We start from the raw sequence: 22,613 nt of genomic DNA, 5'->3' as shown, positions 1-22,613 counted from the left end.
TTCTCTGGAACATTCTCAATGAATACTGGAATAAACTTAATAGCAAAATAGCATTTCCTCATGAGTACATGTCTAAACCCCCCTATGTAAATAATATTCATAATTAATATACCCCTAAAGCTTTTAAAAAAAAAAAAAAAAGTATTTTACATGTGAATTTAAGAAAATATAGTAGAAACGTACTAAAACCAGTGTGTGTGTGTGTGTGTGTGTGTGCATAAATTTGACATTCAACAAGACGGCCCTTGACATTATTAAAAAAAAACAAAAACCAACTTAGGGACATATAAAATAAATTTTATTATCCATTTTACTGTATTTCTACACTGTAGTGGCTTCTATATAGACACCATCATTGGGAAAGTATGCCGGACACTGACAACATAACTGTCTGCTGTGTGTCTGAGCTTCAATATATAATAAAAAAAAAAAAATTTAAAAAAAAAAGGAAAAAAATAAGAAACCCAATTTAGTCTCTCTTTTATTTGTTTAAACTCAACATAAAAATGTGGCCCAGGTGTGAGACAGACAGAGTCTGTTTAGGGCTGGGCACCAGTGGCTGCAGGAACCTGCGTGGCAAGAGCGCTGGGATTGGAGATGACAGGAGATCCTGCGAAGTTGGTCATTGGCTGAGAGGAGGACATCGATGTGACGCCTCCTACAGGGAAACATAGAATCCTTAATTAACATGAGTGAAACAAACCGTAAACACACAATTTGTTAAATGATGAGCCAACACACAAGAAATAAATTAATTGTAAGCAGAAAGAACACAGATTCTGGTTTAGTTCCGGTCCTTGAATCTGATTGGGCGAGAGACGTTCCATCAGCACTCCGACACTTCACTGTATGTGTGTGTGTGCACATGTATCACTCCGCTTCTTCCTGATCACTCGTATTACTACTACACTACCGTAATTTCCGGACTATAAGCCGCAACTTTTTTCCCACGCTTTGAACCTCGCGGCTTATACAATGACGCGGCTAATATATGTATTTTTCCCGCTTTCAAATTTTATAAAAAAAAAAATAATAAATCACATTCTGTGACGTGCTCAGTTTTTTTGGTGGCGTGAAGCTTTCATTAGACGAACGGGTTAAGGTCAAAACAACTTTTTTTGTTTACTGTTTAGATTAAATCGAGCGCGCTCAAACTTCCCATCATTCTGATTACGGTAGTCATTTTGTCACCCTCACCATGGCAAAGACATGGAGAAATGCATATGATGCTGCTTTCAAGTTGAAGGCGATTGAGCTGGCTGCTGCACGGGAGCTTGGTCTTAATGAATCGATGATAAGACGTTGGAAACAGCAGCGTGAGGAATTGACTCAGTGCAAAAAGACAACTAAATCTGAGGCTATTCAACTCCGACACCGAAGGAGATGACTTCAGTGGTTTCAGTGCACAGGATGAGGAAGATAGTGATCAACGACTTTCTTGGTAGGCTACTGTTTACTGCAAATTTTTTTATTATAAGCCGTGTGTGGCAGCGGGGGCGTGGTCAAGTACCTGTCCGGGAGAGAAAAGCTGTAAGGGCGCTTACACCTGCGCTAAATTATGTCTAACACTGGTGTCTAATTTCAAGTGCCCTGCTTCACGTGTCCTTCTTGGGAAAACTGTCACACGGGCACCAGTGTGACAATTTTCAGCAGGGCACTTGACGTTCCAGGTAAGGCTTTTAATGGCCACAGCAATGTTTACAATCAATTTTATAAAGTTTCTCAATTCTTGGTCTTCTATGCGCCAACACTAGACTGACGTGTGTGTGTGTGTGTCTCTCTCTCTCAGCTCTGTGGCTGCTGCCTTTTATGCCGCTCTCCCCATGCTTACTGAAATTAGACACCGGTGTTAGACATAATTTAGCTCAGGTGCAAGCGCCCTTACCGCTTTTCTCTCCAGGACGGGCGCTTGACCACGCCCCCGCTGCCACACCGTGTTTCTTTAAAGCCTGAGTAAAGTTCATTTGTTTCAATGTACCGGTAGGAACCTGCGGCTTATAGACAGGTGCGGCTTATTTATGTCCAAAATAATATTTTATTTAAAAATCAGTGGGTGCGGCTTATATTCAGGTGCGCTCAATAGTCCGGAAATTACGGTACTAAAGCTAGGAAATAGCTTTAAACAAACAACTTCAGTATTAAGGCCCATCACAGCTGAGAGACACAACAGACTGATTAATTACACAAAGGGGGCCGTTTAAAATGACGGAGGACATTGCGGTTTCTATAGTGATCAACTCTTGCGCACCGGCTACCGCGAAATAGGGAGAAATATCCCCGCTTGGATGTCGATTTTCCATTGAGAAGATGACAGCATCTCTGCTTGGGAGTGGCAACAGGTGATCACACACAATAACTTGTTAGAAACAGCACAAGCCGTGAAACCATTTCTGAAGTGCATTTTTGAATTACTAACAGAGGCTTGGACGCATCATTTGGTTTGAACCAGCTACGGCAGGTTTGGATCCGCCGCATTAGTCCCAAGCACAAATGCGTTTTTATGACCGTACTCAGTTTTTCATAATTTTGAAAAAGTACTTGTTCATTGAACTGTTGTATACAAGCAATATCACATGAGCAAGAGTGCGATATGGCCCTACATCAGCACTGCTGTGATTCGGCTGCAGCCACGAGTGCCGTTGGTAATCACAGCAGTGTTGATTTAGGGCCATATCGCTCTTACTCGTGCAATACATCCAATATGATTTTTAATAGCTGCAGCCAGTTGAGCAGCAGAAGGAGCACCTACTAGTGTCCAAGACTGCAGCGACTAGTATGGTTGGGAAACGAGAACCGGTTCTAATTCAGAACTGGTTCCATTTTTATTAAAAAAAATAAAAATGTAAATACCAGAGCCAAAGGATTTTGACAACGGTTCTCGAACATGCACATCCCACCCACGCTGATTCGACACTAAACTGCAGTGGAAATGCAAACTTATAAAAGATAGTAGAGGCGAGTAGAACTGTAACATTCTTTTGAATCTACAGCGCATCCAGTTTAGTCCGATTCCTGAACAATCGACTCTTGAACCAGTTCTTTTCAATATATAATGTGAAAAATTTTATGCAACCAGGGGTCGTCTCATTCCCGAACAATAAGTCTTATGAGCCAGTACTTCTGAATCTAAAGTGGGTCCAGTGTAGTAGAGAAAAAAAAAAAAAAACCCATATCAGCCAGTTCTTTTTAGGGAATAAAATGTTTCATTTCATCATGTTCGACTCAACAAGAACTGTTACTGTGTAATAAATAAAGGTGCTACAAGCAATTTTCTTTTTTTCATGGAAAGGTATACAAAATACATTCTTAATCCCTGAAAGATATTAATGAAATGTCTCACTGGTCTCTGTGACATCTCTGGACTTTGTAAACTGCAAAAAAAAAAAATGTATTAAATGTGTCCGCAGACCATGATACTTTCGACCTGTCAATCATTTTGCATGTTCTCATAGTGTTGTAGTTGAAGAGAATTATTAAGGCTTACTGCCATTTTTATGCCATGTTGTTCATAACAGTTGTCAGTTGAGGGTGCTATTATTCTGCTGTTGTTTTAAACATCCGATTATGCACGATGTCGGTCTTAATAAAGCCAATTGGATATCTTTGGATGCCGTGTTTTGGAAAGAGGGCAAGGCTAATCCAACAGCTCAGTTTCACTGAAATAGAATGGCTGAAATCACTAACAGCACCTTTAAGGGTCTTAAGACTTCAGAGTTATTACTGGAGGATTTGTTGAAATGACAATGTGCAGTTACAGACACACATTTGGTTTTGTTGTGGTTAGTGGCATTTTATAGAAATTAATGATTACATTTACGCATTTGGCAGACGCTTTTATCCAAAGCGCCTTACAGTGCACTTCTTACAGGAACCCCGGAACAACCTGGAGTTAAGTGCCTTGCTCAAGGACACAATGGTGGTGGCTGTGGGGTTCGAACCAACAACCTTCTGATTAACAGCCCTGTGCTTTAGCCAGTTCGCCACCACCACTCCTTAAATACCTTAAAGATTCAATTTTGCAAGAATCTTCTCTACTAAAATCGGAAATGATTTCATCATTTGGTAAAAGGCTGAGGGCTGTAAATCTTATAAGATTTGCATTTCTTAGTTCCAAATATTTCTTTCACACAAGAACTAAAAGAATTGTAATGGACCCGTTAAGGAACCAAAATAGTTTATAATCAGAACCGGAATAATTAAATGAGGAAATGGGTATGCGAGGAAAAACAGATCAGAGATGAAGAAATGGAGGGATGACAGAGATGGGGCACCTGTTATGATTCACCTGTAATCATACTGGACGTGCTGACTGGAGTGGAGCCAGTGGACAGTCCCGAAGTGGAGCCCATCCTCGCCTGGTCCTTCACTATGGGATCTGTCAATAGACATATCATTAACCTGTTAACCTGCACCCCCACTCAGGGGCTCACAGCTGAAAATGACATACCTGAATTAAAATAAATATAGCTCCTGAGAACAGTGTACCACAGGCACAATTAAGGTCTCTTTGGAAAGAAGACACTTGGCACTCTACTAACAATAAATCAGAGTTGATAATGCTCAAACAAATAAAAAGTTATAAAAGTTGAAGTGCCTCATAAATAATGTGAACTTCAAAAAATGTTTTATTATTTCATGTACAAATATATAAAAATAGACCTGGAGGAATCCAATTAGGTAAAGGATTGAAAGCCACAAGTCTCATCAGTTTATATTTCAAATTTGAGGAAGATATTATGAAAAATGTGGTTCCTGCAAGCTTTTTTCCAAGACTATGTCAGTTCCCTTTCTCCCTACCCCTGCCCGAGGCACATCCCCAGAAATGACATCCCCAAACTAAAATAATTGTAGTTACTGAACAATTTGCTCTACATGCACAATTTAGACATATTTAAAAAGAAGACACTTTGGAGTTTATTACCCAAATGTAAAAGTTGAAAAAACTTACACAGACAAAAATTATAGAATTTAAAGTGTCTTGAAGATAATTTGTACTGCAAGTAACATTTCATTATTTTATGAAAAAATAAATGAAAACAAACCTGGAGGAATCCAGTTAGGCAATTGATTGAAAGCCACAAGTCTCATCAGTTTATATTTCACATTTGAGGAAGATATTATGAAAAATGAGATTTCTGCAATATTTTTCCAAGACTATGTCCAGGTACCAAGAAGCCTCCTTGGATACCTCAAAAAGCAACCTAATGACCAAATGTTATGAAGGGTACTGCAAGCTATTTTAGTCATCATATACACTATTCATACCGATAGTCGCCCATTCAACATTCAATGGCTGGTGATGGCCAGTGATACAGACAGCATTCATATGGATGGTCAGACATAGAACCAACAATCACACTGATGGCCAGCCATCAGACAAGCCATTTGTTTTATAAGGTGCATTACCTTATCTTTTCAGACCACAATGCATTTACCTTATAAATCAAATGGGAAAACAAACACACACACACACACACTCTCTCTCTCTCTCTCTCTCTCTCTCACACACACACACACACGTATAATGTGTGCATGTTACATAGCAACTCACCGATGTAAAATTGGACCATCTTTTCCGTCCTCAAGCATATCACCCTCATCGCTGTATTCACTCCTCAATTTCGTCATCGTGCTTCAAGTGATCTCAAATAAAACATCTTCAGCAGAAAAAAACTTCTTTTGACGATCCATTTGATGAGATAATCCGTCCAGTAAGTAAGACGCGAAAACAGATGTTGACTGGGGAACCGTCTTTTTACTATGGCTCGTTTGTTGTCAAATGACGGGGGTGTGGTCACAGCCTAATTCGCAGGTTAGAGTGGCTGATTCAAATAAATAAAAAAACATCTTGTTCGCGAGGAATTTAATCTTCCCGGGTATCGTTGGAATCGTGCACTGCTTGGCTACATTTTCTATCAGTCATATCATTTCAATTCTTTCATTGGCTTTCGTTGTAAAGACAAAACAATAGGATCAGCATATCATGACGTCAAAAAACTGAACGCAGTGTTTGGATATTTTGACCTATATATTGCCTATCTTTGTATTTGTGTGTGTGTGTGCGGTCTTAATTTGTTCATTACACTCTAAGCAACACACCCATATAACGTTCGACTACCGGAGTCTGTTTTTATGCATAATTTTATTGCATAACCGACAAGTATGATACTTCACCCTGAAGAAACTTCGATGTAAACAAAGGAATAACCATCGATGTTACAAAGTTATTGTTTCTTTGGACTAAAAATGCTCTTATGGGATGTTATTCAGTGGACCCTCACCTTTCCATTCAATCTGGAACTTTTAGCAGTGGATGCGTGTGTGGCTCGTTATTACGACACTACTGGTATGTACTCCGTTTTTTGATTACGTGTGTTTTGATCTGTACTGCTTACATAAATGCAAGAAATACATTCAGTTATAAGCTTTTCATCGAAAAACAGAGCTCTATCATCGATGCTTGAGGCTTACACCTTTAAAATGATATATAGTTTGCCAAGATTAATGATGTTCTTTCACGTTAAATCTATTCATAAACATTAAACTGGGGGGACTCTTCGGTGCGACTGCGCACTGGTGCAGGTTAACAGGTTAAATAATTCAATTCTATGGTCTATATAAATCCTAACTCTACTGTGAGTTTAATATTTTCATAATAAACAGTATAACTGTATTTTTATATATTTTTTTAAATATACAAATTTCTAAATCAGCAGAGGCTGAAACTTTGGTACCGAGACACTCACAGAAGTAAGGGTGCTCCATGGCCTGCCGGGCGGTGAGGCGAACTTGATGATCGTAGCACAGCAGTTTGTCCAGGAAATCAAGCGCTTCGGTACTGACCAGGTGCTGGTTCTCGCTGTGTGCAAACCGTTCCCACCTTTTCCGGGAATGTCTAGAGAGAGAAAAAAAAAAAATTGTGAGTACAAACAAAAACGTATCAGTCACAATCACAAAAATTTAGCAAGTAACATACAAACACAAATGAACATTTACATTTATGCATTTGGCAGACGCTTTTATCCAAAGCGACTTACAGTGCACTTATTACTGGGACAATCCCCCCGGAGCAACCTGGAGTTAAGTGCCTTGCTCAAGGACACAATGGTGGTTGCCGTGGGGATCGAACCAGCGACCTTCTGATTAACAGTTATGTGCTTTAGCCCACTACACCACCACCACTCCATACACCGCTCACCTTCCCAAAATGTCATTGAACCGTGGATCAAGCTCAATGTTGTATTTGTCGATGTAGTCATAGAGGTCCTCTGTGCCCAGGACTTTGGCAATCCGTACAAGCTGGGAAGAGACAGTACTGATTAGAACCAGCAGGGGGAAGCAGCCACCACACATCAGCAAGTAAACAGAGCAAACAAACTCAACTCACAGACTGAGAAAGAACATTTTCCCCACACTTTTTGACCAAATGAATTTCCATTACTTAGTTATTTGCAATTTCTGAATAGGGCTTTTGAAATATAATGGTTTCAGACCAAGTCGCTAATCAATAGTCATACTGAATTGAACATCTTTCATGGCTTGAAGGCAGACACACTCACCTGATCATAGTTGTCGTGTCCGTGGAAAAAAGGCTCTTTCCTGAAAATCATACTCGCCAACATGCAGCCTAAGCTCCACATATCTAAACTGTAGTCATACATCTGTAAGACAAAACCAGCAAGTCAACTTGTGTAGACAAGCTTTTCTATCAACCATGATCTTAGTTTCTTATACAAACAAGTCAATTGGTTTTATGTTACTTATAGTCCATCACTGGTAGGGGTGAGATGATACGGTTCTCTCACAATTCGGTTCAATGTACATGAGGTTTACGATTCGATATAATCTGACAGAAGATTTTGCTTATTTTTTAGAAAAATGTTTGAACAAAATGCTTCTCAAAATAATGTTCTCTAATACACAATATAAATATGTTTAAAGTTCTAATTAGAATTTCTCAAATACATTTCACTATAAGAAAAGATCAAACAAAAACAGATCGCAGTTCAGCACAAGCAATATCATTGAACATGTCCTGAAAAATATTAATCAAAACTCCTCTATAACATGCAAGAGACAGCTATACTCATTTCTATCCTTAGACTTGCTCAGGGACATATTTTCCATATATATATATATATATATATATAAAAAAAATGTATTCCATCAATTAAAATGGTCATGAAATTGCATATGTAATAATGATGCGGTATGAGCGGTCACTGAAATAATGCACAATTTACAAGAATTTACATCCAGTTTACATACATTTGTATAATTAGCGCAGAGACAGTACTGTCTCTTTAAGGCTGGCGGCAGTTCAAAGTGTCTGAGGCGTTTCGGTTTAAGCACACATTAATGCAATTCTCAACAATGTTCCTTTCAATTTTTGGTCAACATCTGACTGTAAAGATTATAATGGATAATTTAAAGACACATTATTCAATGAAAGTGGAGTGTGTGGATCTCATCTTTGAGGGACATACATTACATACAGGAAATGTTCCTTTTTCATTAAAAACACTTTAGCACTTTTCAACAAGGCGAGTTTCCAGGTATATACTAAAATTTCTAAAAGTAAATTTACGGGCACCAGTGTGACAATTTTCAGCAGGGCACTTGACGTTCCAGGTAAGGCTTTTAATGGCCACAGCAATGTTTACAATCAATTTTATAAAGTTTCTCAATTCTTGGTCTTCTATGCGCCAACACTAGACTGACGTGTGTGTGTGTGTGTGTGTGTGTGTGTGTGTGTGTGTGTCTCTCTCTCTCGGCTCTGTGGCTGCTGCCTTTTTATGCCGCTCTCCCCATGCTTACTGAAATTAGACACCGGTGTTATACATAATTTAGCTCAGGTGTAAGCGCCCTTACCGCTTTTCTCTCCAGGACGGGCGCTTGACCACGCCCCCGCTGCCACACCGTGTTTCTTTAAAGCCTGAGTAAAGTTCATTTGTTTCAATGTACCGGTAGGAACCTGCGGCTTATAGACAGGTGCGGCTTATTTATGTTTAAAATAATATTTTATTTAAAAATCAGTGGGTGCGGCTTATATTCAGGTGCGCTCAATAGTCCGGAAATTACGGTACTAAAGCTAGGAAATAGCTTTAAACAAACAACTTCAGTATTAAGGCCCATCACAGCTGAGAGACTCAACAGACTGATTAATTACACAAAGGGGGCCGTTTAAAATGACGGAGGACATTGCGGTTTCTATAGTGATCAACTCTTGCGCACCGGCTACCGCGAAATAGGGAGAAATATCCCCGCTTGGATGTCGATTTTCCATTGAGAAGATGACAGCATCTCTGCTTGGGAGTGGCAACAGTTGATCACACACAATAACGTTTCGGTTTAAGCACACATTAATGCAATTCTCAACAATGTTCCTTTCAATTTTTGGTCAACATCTGACTGTAAAGATTATAATGGATAATTTAAAGACACATTATTCAATGAAAGTGGAGTGTGTGGATCTCATCTTTGAGGGACATACATTACATACAGGAAATGTTCCTTTTTCATTAAAAACACTTTAGCACTTTTCAACAAGGCGAGTTTCCAGGTATATACTAAAATTTCTAAAAGTAAATTTCAAGCACCTTGTGAAAACCCTGTGTAATATATATATATATATATAGATATATATATATATATATATATATATATATATATATATAAAAAAAAAAAAAAAGGTAGAAAAATGACTTTTTGAAGTTTGATGGGTCATGCTAGCAACCATAATCACCCCATAGCTCAAGACCGGTTGACTGCTGAAGCCAAGCAGGGTTGAGTCTGGCCAGTACTTGGATTAGAGACCTCATGGGGAAAACTAAGGTTGCTGCTGGAAGAGGTATTGGGGAGTCCAGCAGGGGGTGCTCATCCTGAGTTCTGTGTATGACCCAGTATATTGATGGGGACACTATACGGTTTAAAAAAAAAATATATATATTTTTTTTTTTTTATGAGATTAAACTGAGGACCTGACTCTGTGGTCATTAACAATCCCAGGACACTTCTTGAAAAGAGTAGGGGTGTAACCCCAGTGTCCAGGCCAAATTCCCCCCATTGGCCCTTTTCATTCACAGCCTCCTAATAATGCCCTTTCATGAATTGGCTCTATAACTCTACTCCACACCAATAGCTGGTGAATGGCGAGTGTACTGGCGCACTATGGCTGCGGTCACATCATCCAGTTGGATGCTGCACACTGCTGGTGGTTGAGGAGAGTCCCCTGTTCACTGTGTGAAGTGCTTTAAGTGTAGTGTAGTGGGGCGGCTGTGGCTCAGGTGGTAGAGCGGGTTGTCCACTAATCACAGGGTTGGTGGTTCGATTCCCAGCCCACATGCCAAAGTGTCCTTGGGCAAGACACTAAACCCCAAGTTGCTCCCAATGGCAGGTTAGCGACTTGCATGGCAGCTCTGCTGTCATTGGTGTGAGAATGGGTGAATGAGATGCAGTGTAAAGTGCTTTGAATGCTGCCATGGTTAAAAAGGCCCTATATAAGTGCAGACCATAATTTTTTGTGTCAGAAAAGCACTATAACGTTCATTCATTCATTTCCATTTATGAATACAAAGAAATCCATGTTGCAAATATCTATTTTGCCTTAATATAGTTAATATGTCCCATCCCTAATCACTGGCAATGGACCACCTGTATTTTTGTGTTTGAATCTTTGTTGATTCTACACCCAATTTGTTTTCATTCTCACCTGATAGTCCACTAGTAGTTCAGGTCCTTTGAAGTATCGAGATGCCACCCTGACGTTGTACTCCTGACTGGGGTGATAAAACTCTGCTAAACCCCAGTCTATCAGACGCAGCTAAATGACAAAAAAAGAAAAAAACAATTAGAGAAAAATGCTCACCGTTGATGCAGGAAATATCTACTATTCGTAGACCCTTATATTTGATCTAGCTCAAAGAAACAAAGCTGCTCTAAAGCAAAATGGATGTGCTTCTTGATTGAGATCATTATTTTGCCAATCAGACGGATGCGGTGGAAGACAGCACAACTAAAAGGCTAACGCAAGCAAGAGTGGCCAATGTGATGTAGCGGTGGGCAGGCAGTACCTTTCTGTGATCGTGGTCGATCATTACATTGTGTGGCTTCACATCTCTGTGCATGATTCCCATACTGTGACAGTAATCCAAAGCCTGTGCGAAAGAGACAAATACACTTTTATGATTTACACTTGCTTTAAAAAGGGAGACGTCCCAATCCAAGTTGCTGGAGCAAAGTTGATGCAAGTTGCTATATAAACTATATTACTTGGCAGATGAGGTTTCATTCTGGGTCGTTGACAAAGTTGTCAAAGGTTATAAAAAATAATACATTTTAATAATCTAGTTTAAAACACATGGATCAAGTTTAATAGAAATGTCATCTTTGAAGCAATGTCATTTTCAAAAATGTTTTATAGCATTAATATTAAACATTTAGAGAATTTTCTACAAAGGTTTCATGACTTGTGATGCAAGCATTAGGTAAAAGGTATTTTAATACATTACTTGCACCTTGAATACATTAAAATGTATTAACCATTATTAATTTAAAAACATTTTGTCAAGGTACAAAACAGTTAACACATCTGAAGAATATCAATACATTTTCTCAGGGTTTCTCTATATGACCCAAACAATATGTGCCTTTCTATACAAAATGTCAAATGAAACTTGATTATTATTTATTTTATTGTCTACAGTTACATCACATGACATGTCCCAGAAAAATATCCAACTGCCTTTGAACTCCTATTAAAAACAGGTTCATCATAGAAGAGGTGCATTCAAGTATCTATGTGTAAATGGCATTTTTAATGTATTGATTATTAACTTTAAAATACACGGACTAAAAAAAACCCTATAGAAGGCAACCGTGCCACACACACACACATTTTAAGTCAACTGGATTCTGGAGGTACTCTTCCCATTCATATTTTGCAAAGACTTCTAATAAAATCCTTCATAAAAAGGAGTTAGAAACCATGAACCAAACTAACCAGCTCAGAAGTAAAATCAACAGCATTACAAATATACCATCGATTAACAACCTCAGAGATCACAATAGGGCTGTCTTTAAAGGTTTGAAAGCTATCATTAAAAATTAAATCATGGGATTTTGACTTCCAGAAACAGACTTTTGTACTCTATCATTAATAATTAGGGATGTACGATGTCATTTGCAAAGGCAGTGGCCGATGTTTATCCATTTAGGTCTTGTTTATTTGCGGTCGACTTGGACAACAGTTGCCTACCCAGCTGCAGTTTTGGAGAAGATCCAACAGATGTTACTATAATACCACCCACAGCCACTAGCTGGACACGACCCTGGCATGACGTAAGAGGGCAATGGATGCCGTGCGCACGTGTGGTTTGATTTCAAATAAGTGCAAGAAAATGTCAGTGGTGTGGGAGTATTTTACTGTCTGGTCTGTGATTTAGTGAAAAATTCTGCTGTACAGCAGACTAAAAAGGCTCTTGAAAGTTATTTTTCACTTTGTTATTTGAAAGAAGATTATATTAAACGTTCCATCATACATTTGTATGATTGAATTTGTGCTCAACAGCTCATTTATTTTTTATATAATATAAGATTTCTTTGTTTCACTGGCACAAAAGGGGGAGTAAATAACAGAAAAAAAAAAAAAAAAAAGTGTTTGTTATCGGCCAAATTGTCATTTTAAACATCAGTATTGGCCCAGAATTTCACATTCGGTGCATCCCTAATAATAAAGTATTTAAATAATATTGATGTATTTTATCATATTGCTGTTATTATAAAAGCATGCATTATTGTCTTTACAGTTGGAGAGGGTCTACTTGGCCTTTACTGAAGTTAAATCAGTGTAATGCATAGCCTTGAAAGGCTTTTTACTTTAAATTACCAAGAAGAAATTCTTACATTTGAAACATGCATGAGCTAAACGCAATCGGAGAATACTTCAACATAATACAGAGGGGAAACAAAAAAAGCACAACAGACGGACACCCAGTGTAACGTGCGAGTGAGTAGTGAAGGTACTGAAGTCAGCTCTTACTCCCTGTTGTGACGCAGCTTTACCTGATCCAGATTAACACACATGAACCCATCTGCAGTTAAACCATCCATCTGAACACTCATCCTTCTCACTAACAATAAATGCATGTTATATGATGAAGAGGAGTCAACCAACATAATATCTGAACTTCAGCTATAAGAGCAGTAATTTCGGATTTATGAACAACTCACAAAAAAAGAACTGTGAAGCACAACTGCGTCGGAACCTACGAGGATATCTGCAAGTGAAGGAAATCAGAGAGCCTACCTTTAGGATCTCGTACATGTAGAACCGAATGTCGTAGTCTGATAACGTTTGATACAATTGCTGCATGACAAAAGGGGAGAGTTGAGCTGAAATTAATCAGTTTGTATTTTATGATTTACTTGAGACTGTAGAATAAAGTGATTTACCTTGAAGTCTGTGTTGTTCACATGTTCAAAAACCAAAACTGGAGTTCGAGACTGCACAAGGAGACAGAAGAATTTGGTTGGGTAAAATCTGATTTTATGCCGCCTGTATAATGAAGTCTTTCTGTTTGCACACTTGACGTAACAAGCCGTCGCAAAATGAAAAACACATCAAATATGATCGGACCATTCAGACCAAGATGAATTCACAATAAGCAGATTTTAATTGGATTACAAACCACCAACGACGTTGTCTTAGATCGTGCTAGTGGAAATCAGATTTCAAGTGGGGTTTCATTCGGTTCAGACTATAAAAAAGCTAAATGGATTTATATCAGAAATATATACATTTATGCTGCCTGTCTGAGAAAGGCCTTAAAGATGCTAATCAACACAAATCCTTACAGAAATTAAATATTTGCATGGAAATGTCTAGTGATAGTCAGGATTACTAAAACACAAGCTAGTGTCTAAACAATCCATTATCTGGGGCCCTATAACACTGCATACAAAGAAAGCCAGCGTGTAAAATTTAAAGAAAGCCAAAAAACTGACCACGGGATCTTTGACAATATCTAGAAGTGTGATGATGTTGGGTCCGCCTCTCAGATTCTCCAAAATTTTTATTTCCCGCTTGATTTTCTTCTTCTTTACTGGCTGGACAGGGAAAGACAAAAATTACATTAAACATTTACAAGCAACATAAATTGGCATTGAAATGCAGTCAAAATATAGCCGTGAGATTTGAGTCAAAAATAATATTCAATGGTAAGCAATGCATGGAGGGATTTGATTTTATCCATCTGGATTTTATTGTGAAAAGTGGGTTATGATATCATTGGTCAAATAATATTTTTCCCCACTAATGTGGCCTTTATAACATCAGCATAAAAGTCGTTTCGGAGCTAAAAAAAACATTGCATTTTAAAGAAAGATTATAACAAAGAAATTCTTCTGAATAACGCACGCTAATAAATCGTTCACAAGACCAGCAACACTGAAAGTGATGTGCGTAAACTTTCAGATGTTAAAATGCTTTCTCCCATCAGAGTTTAATGTTGTAGAGTCATCTATAAGTAAGCCATTGCCCTCAACACTGTGACACTAACAAAATATAACAAAATAAAAAAAACTATTGATTTAAAGTTGTTAATGTACAGAATCAATCTATAAAAAGTTGTGCAAAATATTCAGATAAACACAAATACATAAGTAGTTTGGAGTTTAGGGAGTCCGACTGGGTTGCATAAACTGGTGGATTTTTCCCCTCTGTATCATGGGTAGTGTAGTTCTTCACCAGGAATTCCACTATTAAACACAATTTTAAAAAAGTTGAAATAATGCAGACAGACTGGTTTCCATTTTCATAAAAATCCTGAAACAATTACACGACCCAACTGATCTGATCTGATAGTGTCTAGACCTAATTTGCAAAACTTCGTCCTTGGTGTCTCTAGTAAAGGAAGTTAATTATACACAGCTGGCTACATTACAGGACAGCAGCTCTAATCTTCAAAAGTATTTATCACTTAGCTTGAAAAGAAGCTCTTAGCTAGTTACATGTTATCGCATGAATCTAGAGCTTTCTCTGGTTAAGAGGGAAAGAATTCGTCAGGCGCCTGTGCATCTGAACACCCGCCAACAGGTTCTGGTTTCGGTACTGTTCACGCTGCCGTCCATTACGTAAACAACCTTATCTCAGAAGACGTTCTCGTCAATGACTCAGAAAATAAGAACCTGGAGGACATGAAGCCAAGGGTCTTCTCTGTCATGCATTAGGAGGCTTGTGTTTCAGTAAACAGCCACTGAACCCAATCTGACTTAACCGAGGGGCTGGTCAGAACTCTGTGGGAAAAAAATAAGTGTCTGGAAAACCTACGCTCCTCACCTTGAGTATTTTGACGACTACTTTCTCGTTGTTTGTAATATTGATGGCTTCGAATACTTCGCTGTATTTTCCTCTGCCGAGCTTCCGCACCAGCTGGTAGTCATCTTGATTCCTGTCGACAAGAAACGTAGCAGCTACAAATAAGTTGCACATTATCTTTAAATGTATGTAAAGGAAATTGGTTTCCTTGTGTGATATTTGACCAGTTCTAGGCCAAATCTGCCAAACACAGAATAGTTTCAGAAAAGGTCAGGTCACACTGAATCTTTCATCAAGATCATGTTCGTGCTACATCGTCATCACCCGTCTGTAACATCTGCCTTTAAACTCACCCCCAATCTACGACGTGAGCTTCATAGTCCCAGTACTCTCGTGGTCTTTGTGTGTTGACGTCTGGATAAACGCGGGATCGACTCGTGACAGGGCCGGACATGATCTGGACGTGTGGCTGCTCCTGTCAGGGCTGTGAACACACAGAAAGAATCAATACAGGACAGAGCAAACAGGACAACACACATCGATAAGACCAACAGTGTTATACTGCAATAACTGGTCCCCATTCGCATGTGGACATTACCATGATAAAGAATGAAAAGAAACCCGGGATGTTTGGCTGTACAGGCCCTAAGTGAAGACACGGACCCCTGACTGTCTGTAAAATTGGCTTAAGGCTCTGAAACTCTGCCCAGACGGAGGAAGGTTTTAATCTAGGTGCAAGCAGACCGAGGAAGACTTGACCACAGCGGTCCAAAAGATGCCAGCAGATTCTCTCAGGGTGGCCGAAAACTAAACACATTGCCAAAAAAACATACACATCAAAAGGACACACACAAAAAGGTTTGGGAACTGAGACCTGGTTATTATTCAGAGCCAGTTAAATGTTTGAAAAAAATACTAGAAAGCCGGATAATTTTCATGACTTCGGTTCTCGAACATGCAGCTTCTGTTGACTGGACACAATATCATGCATCACCTCTTCTCAGTGTCTTCAAGGATTTCTCAATTGATTAACATTTTATAAAAGCTTTAAGCACTGCTGTATACTCTGTCTATACCTTTTGACATGTGGTGGACAGGTGGACGAGTAACCAGAAGAGCACAACAAGGGTCCAAGGTCTAACCTGTTGGAATAATCCAATCAGAGTGATTTACCATCCAGCCCTACCCCTCCTCTTTTATCTGCTGGCCTACTTGAAACAGAGTTTGAATCTGTACAGCAAAATTCATCAAGAACACACAGAGTCATTGCTATTGAGCTAATACAGACTTGTAGAGATTGGTGTTCAGAAATAAACTGAAAATGACTTGGGATCTTAAATTCTCCAAAGTTACTAGTTTGAATAATGAACAAATAACATATTGAATCCATTAGAGCGGTTACTTAAATAACATAATCTGGTGAGCTGCTTAACTGCCTACATAAGCAAATGCCTTCTAAGGCAACATCCTATACATTATTATATTCATTTATTCACAGGATAGCTGTGCCTCAGGTGGTAGAGCGGGTCGGCCACTAATCGCAGGGTTGGCGGTTCGATTCCCGGCCCACACGACTCCACCTGCCGAAGTGTCCTTGGGCAAGACATTGAACCCCAAGTTGCTCCCAATGGCAGGCTAGCACCTTGCATTGGTGTATGAGTGCGAGTGTGAATGTGTACGCGAATGGGACACATTGTAAAGCGATTTGGTAAACTCGAAGGATAAAAAGGCGCAACATAAATGCAGAACACTTACCATTATGAAACCTTAAAAAAGTGACTAAGAAAACTGATTCAGCCCAATAGAAACTGCTAATAATAATAATAATAATAATAATAATAATTATATATGGGAATTGCAGACAAATAACAGGGATGCTGGAACACTAATGAATTCAATAATGCTTAACATGAATGTACCATCAGCAATTATGGATCATTTTGTTTTGCTCCATAAGATTTTGGTTTGAGCCACTCCAGAGATTCATTCCTACCCCGACGGCCACCTCAGAAGCTGAGCACAGTGCTAAACCTGATATCACAAGTTTCTTTCAAAGTCACAAAGCCTGTATTCACCAGCAGCCATTACTTTTATCTCAGAACAAATATTACACAAGCTAATCTAGACATGGACGGGGATCAAATATTTGAAATCAATTTTATAACACGAGCCTCACAATGTGTCAAACAGGGTTTCAAAGAACGCAATAGAGCGCAACAGTGCCCACACACTTTGACTTCGGAAGGGTGTTTTTTTGCATAATTTTTTCCATTGGGATTTCATACAATAATGCTAAGCAATGAACCGAACCAACCCAACCATCTCCAAGGTGAATCACAACATTACAAACTTTGATTTGAAGCAAAGAATTATTTGAAAATTGGACAAAAAGACAAGGTAGGAGACCATGTACTTAATGTCTTAAACGATGGAACGAACTACAATCCCATGGAGCATTGCGAATGACGCAAGCAAATTAAAAACTACTGATTAGAGGTTGTTGATTAGAAGTAGGGCTGCAACTAACGATTAATCGGCGATTATTGCACCATTGAATCATTAGCTCTTAATAGGGCTGCCACAAACGATTATTTTGATAATCAATTAATCGGTGATTATTTGACTTCAGCAATTATTGCAACGATTAACCATTAGATCTTAACTGATTATTCAGCTTGTGCCCAACTTAAAGGTGGTATTAAACATGCTTACTAACAATAAAGAGGACAACATCATCTTTTAAAATACATCTCAGCCATTATAATGCTGATATATTACACAATTTAATATAATAAATAACATATACATAAATTAACTAAAACTTTTATTTTGCACTATATTTATTCAAACTTTCCCACAAAACTTTGTAAAAATAAAAAAACATCTAAAAAAAAAAAGATAGCAGTTAAATAAGGATAAGTTTTTAGATGGTAGCTAGCCGTTTCTCCTGATTTATGTTTAGTCTTTCCATTTTAGTGATTGTTTGTACATAAAGAAATTGTAAAAGAAAACAACATTGCACACAGTATTCCAGCAACCACGGACGTCATTTGCACATTAGCAATAGCATTTACTCAAACTAATTGTGCAAACAGTGCACAGCAAATACAACATTTAAATTATAGCGCACGTGAAGAGATTTTACTTAAAGATTCTCGTTTACTCTCATGTGAATCCAGCGACTGCTTACAATTTACTCGGCCCGGAACGCCTGCTTGGAGTGGCACGGACAGACCGGCATGCAACAGTCGAGAGTCAGTGGGACACAATATTGATCCAGGCTATTATAAAAAGCACATTAGTGGAATAAATATATGGAACACTCCACAGGACATTCACAATATACACAAATATTATTCTGTACAACAGCACTTTAGCTTGTGAGATACTGCTTAAATATAATGTAGTTATAATAATGTATCATTAATAATTACATTATTCTAAATGCAATATAATGACCACATCAGGCTTTAATATTTACCTGAATGATAACTAGTGATCAGCACTAAGGGTGACATCAGTCCTTGTGAAGCAAAATAGGTTGTTGCTCAAATTCCAACATTAAATTTCCTCAAAGTTCCTTTTATGCCATTAAAGCATAAAATCATCAATTCTGTGTTATTATAGTTTTATTCCGTTGCCCTGACTTCAAAATGTATATTTTTTTATATTTTCCACCAGATGGCGGCATTTTTTCATGTTTAGCCTATGGAGCAAATAAATGCTTTTTTCCTATTTTCCATTTGCTGTAGGGCTGAAATAAGTAGTAGACAAAAACAATTGTCGACAAAAATTCCGTTGTCGAATATTTGTCCGATTTCATTTAACACAACATGAGATCTTTTGAAATGCTAATGATGACGCAGGAGAGCAGCACTGCAGCTCGCACTTGATTGAGGCGAGGACGAAAGAACAGATCACGGTCCAGAAGTACTCCAAACAGATTAAGGTGATGTAGATCGCAGAGTATTATAATACAAAAATGCAATAAGTAAATACAGAAGCAGTGTCGTCATGAAATAAAGCGGAGCCGTACCTGGTGTTTCTGCTTGAGCAAAACTTGCCTGTTAAAAGGTCTCTTAAAAAGGAAACACTGCGCCGTTAGATACTGTATTTAATGCATCCTTTATTAAAGCTCAAATAAGAAGGAAGCGGGCTGTATAAATAAGCATAAACTCCAAAACTGTCATTTGTCAGAGCCACTTTTATGACTCGTGTGAAAAATAGCACAAGAGTGTTTCAAACTTCTTCCGGCTGGAACACTGTCTTGCGGAGACACTCATCACTGGCGCACGCTTCCTGCAGCTAGGTTTTTTATAGTGATTGCTATATTGACATAGTGAATTATAATACGAGTGTCACGGTGTGCATCTTATGGTGACGGAAATCTGTGACACGCAGCTCTATAAAGAAGAAAGGGTTTGTTTTTTGAGAGTTAAAGATGGATCAAAATCAAGTGAACACAAAAGTGAGAGGGTGTAGTCTCAGCCCATTATACGACGCAAATTTTATTTTTTGGGTTTGTTTTCCCAATGTATTTATGTATGTGTTATATATATATATATATATATTATATAAAAACTCCTTATTTACATTTACTTTAGCAGCTATACTGCAGAAGAAAAAATTGTTATCGGAGAATTTTGAATATAATATTTAATTAAATTGTAATATTTAAATAGCGAAAAATCTTTAAAACAATATACATTTACCTGAGAAGCAACATATATTTAGACTTGCTTTTAGAGCAAATATCTTGAAGAGGATTATATTTTTTCCTTTACTGCACTGGCAGAAGTAGGAACAAGTGAAAAAAAAAAGATACTTATATTTAAGATACATTCTCTTAAATCTAGTCTCAATATCTTATATGTTACTTCTCAAGTAAATGTATTTTAAGTATTTTTAGATAATATTAAATGGAAAACAAGACAAAAAACACTTGATTACAATACGATTTCCTACAGAGAAAATTTTTAATTAAACAATAGAATTATTTTTAACCTTTAATTCAGTGAATGACATTTAGAGCTACTTTTAAAAGATTATTTGTCTTCATTATTGTTAGCAAGCAGGTTTAATACAACCGTTTAAGTCGAGGCACAAGATGAATAATCAGTTAAGAGCTAATGATTAATCGGTGCAATAATCGCAGCATAATCATACTAATAATCGTTAGTTGCAGCCCTAGTCTGCTGTATTATAGAGCACTGCAAGCCAACTGAATTAATGATGCAGCAAAAATTGTGTGGGTGTGTTGATATGGATGTCAGAGTGTGTGTGTGTGTGTGTGTGTGTGTGTGTGTGTGTGTGTGTGTGTGTGTGTGTAAAAAACAACAGTGGCATTATATAGACATACTGGCATTTAAAGGGTTAAACACCTGAAAATTAATGAATATTTGGTAGTTATGATCAGGGCTGATGTTGGACAATTAAGATATATATTTGACCAACATCAAATCAATCAAATAAGGCTAGAAAAATTTAAGTGAAAGTGACTTAGGAGAGGTCATCTATATTGCGGTTATTTTTTCTGAATTCCATATTTGACAGTTTAATTAAATGATATTATCGAAATGGTCTCATCAAATGAATTAAAAGATGTGGGATATGGCTAATTATTACTATTACCATAAACATTTAATTGTGTTTTAATTCATTTTGAAGCACGCAGCACATGCAGATTATATATTTATTCAATTAAATCGTAGCATTTTGCGGTTTAAAGACAATATCTTTCGATTTATCGAAACAAAATAATTCCAATAACGGTGCATTCAAACATTCAGTTTTGTTCAAAATATGTCAAACTCTTTGAAATGCCACGTTTTATAGCTTAGCTAATGCAATTTTTGTGAATGGCTTTATTTAGGTTTTCCACACCGCAGTAAAATGTTAAACACAATTTAAAGCCATTAAACATCGAATTTATCTTTTATATCACTAGCATATCATCACGTTAGCCACATCATGCTAACATTTCATTATCTACGTATTTAAAGCATTTAAAAAGACACAATGGGGACCAAATACACAATACAGAACACCCTTATCATCCACTTTATCACTGTAAGGCCCCATAGTAGGTAAAAGTTCGTGTTAAATGGCATACATTGTAAGAATAAAGGGCGGTTTGTTTTACCTCAGCTCTGTGGCAATATGGCGGTGAAGTTAGCGCTCGAAAACGCGATACCTCTCCAGTCCTGCAGGGGCGCTCACAGTGACAATGCCTTCCGTTCAAAGATGCTCTGATTTATAGCCCTCCCACTCTCCGCATAAGCAACATGTTCCTGTCGCGCGCTAAGAGAACATCTGTGGTCCAGTCCTTCCACTCTGCATAACCCGCCAGCAACACTGGATAAGGAGCCTTTTCACATTATCCCTCATATGCCTTCATCGACCCTTTTCAAATATTTACAATCTTTTACATAGATTTAAGATATTTTTATTACTCCCTTTGTTGCTCTTTTGTAAAATAAAGTTATCAAAACACCTCTTGTGAAACGTTTCTAAATCAAAATACAAAATTGTGAGAAAAAGATTAATTTAAAAAAAAAAAATTCTCTTTTTTTTCTCTTATTGTTCATGTTATGTAAATCTCATTATAATTATATTTATAATTAAAAACCAAATATAATTATAATTAAAATACCAAATATTAGTAATATTGTTTACATGTAAATGATACATAAAGCTAAAAATGTTAATCACATAGAAATCAATAAAATATAAAAAAGTCATAGAAAAGTTTCTGCATACATATGCACATTTCTATAGTGGCTAGCAATGTATATATATATATATGGATGGATGGATGGATGGATGGTTGGTTGGTTGGTTAGACAGACAGACAGACAGACAGACAGACAGACAGACAGACAGATAGATAGATAGATAGATAGATAGATAGATAGATAGATAGATACATAGATACAGACAGACAGACAGACAGACAGACAGACAGATAGATAGATAGATAGATAGATAGATAGATAGATAGATAGATACATAGATACAGACAGACAGATAGACATATTGATAGATATATATAGACAGACAGACAGATAAATAGATAGATAGATATATAGACAGACAGACAGACAGACAGACAGACAGACAGACAGACAGACAGACAGACAGACAGACAGACAGACAGACAGACAGACAGACAGACAGATAGATAGATAGATAGATAGATAGATAGATAGATAGATAGATAGATAGATAGATAGATAGATAGATAGATAGATAGATAGATAGATAGATCGATGTATAATGTCATATCCAACATTATGAA

At 37.6% G+C, this 22,613-nt stretch overlaps 1 protein-coding gene across 2 annotated transcripts; it reads right to left on the bottom strand.

The window, feature by feature from the left end:
* Positions 1–178: 178 nt before the first annotated feature.
* Positions 179–21,541, bottom strand: LOC127619574 (casein kinase II subunit alpha). Of its 2 annotated transcripts, none has more exons than XM_052092451.1 (13): positions 21,459–21,541; positions 15,670–15,800; positions 15,338–15,449; positions 14,005–14,106; positions 13,453–13,503; positions 13,307–13,366; positions 11,073–11,156; positions 10,712–10,822; positions 7,560–7,661; positions 7,199–7,299; positions 6,747–6,895; positions 4,286–4,375; positions 179–658 (listed from the first exon to the last, which is right to left on the bottom strand). In XM_052092451.1, the coding sequence occupies exons 2-13, from the start codon at positions 15,768–15,770 to the stop codon at positions 540–542; spliced, it is 1,182 nt and encodes a 393-aa protein (XP_051948411.1). In that variant the 5' UTR covers positions 15,771–15,800; positions 21,459–21,541; the 3' UTR covers positions 179–539. The 2 variants fall into 2 exon arrangements, with proteins under 2 accessions (XP_051948411.1, XP_051948412.1); XM_052092452.1 differs by having other exon boundaries at positions 511–658; positions 4,272–4,375.
* Between the last annotated feature and the right edge of the window lie 1,072 nt (positions 21,542–22,613).

The sequence above is a fragment of the Xyrauchen texanus genome, chromosome 26 (assembly GCF_025860055.1).
Source record: "Xyrauchen texanus isolate HMW12.3.18 chromosome 26, RBS_HiC_50CHRs, whole genome shotgun sequence".
Taxonomy (NCBI): Eukaryota; Metazoa; Chordata; class Actinopteri; order Cypriniformes; family Catostomidae; genus Xyrauchen; species Xyrauchen texanus.
This window is presented reverse-complemented; position numbering and strand designations above follow the sequence as displayed.

Excerpts from the sequence above, each read along its gene's own strand:
- LOC127619574 (XM_052092451.1), bottom strand. The coding sequence starts at position 15,770 with ATGTCCGGCCCTGTCACGAGTCGATCCCGCGTTTATCCAGACGTCAAC. Across the intron at positions 13,504-14,004 it reads ATATTGTCAAAGATCCCGTG|TCTCGAACTCCAGTTTTGGT; the intron begins GTCAGTTTTTTG and ends CTCCTTGTGCAG. Across the intron at positions 13,367-13,452 it reads TGAACAACACAGACTTCAAG|CAATTGTATCAAACGTTATC; the intron begins GTAAATCACTTT and ends TTTGTCATGCAG.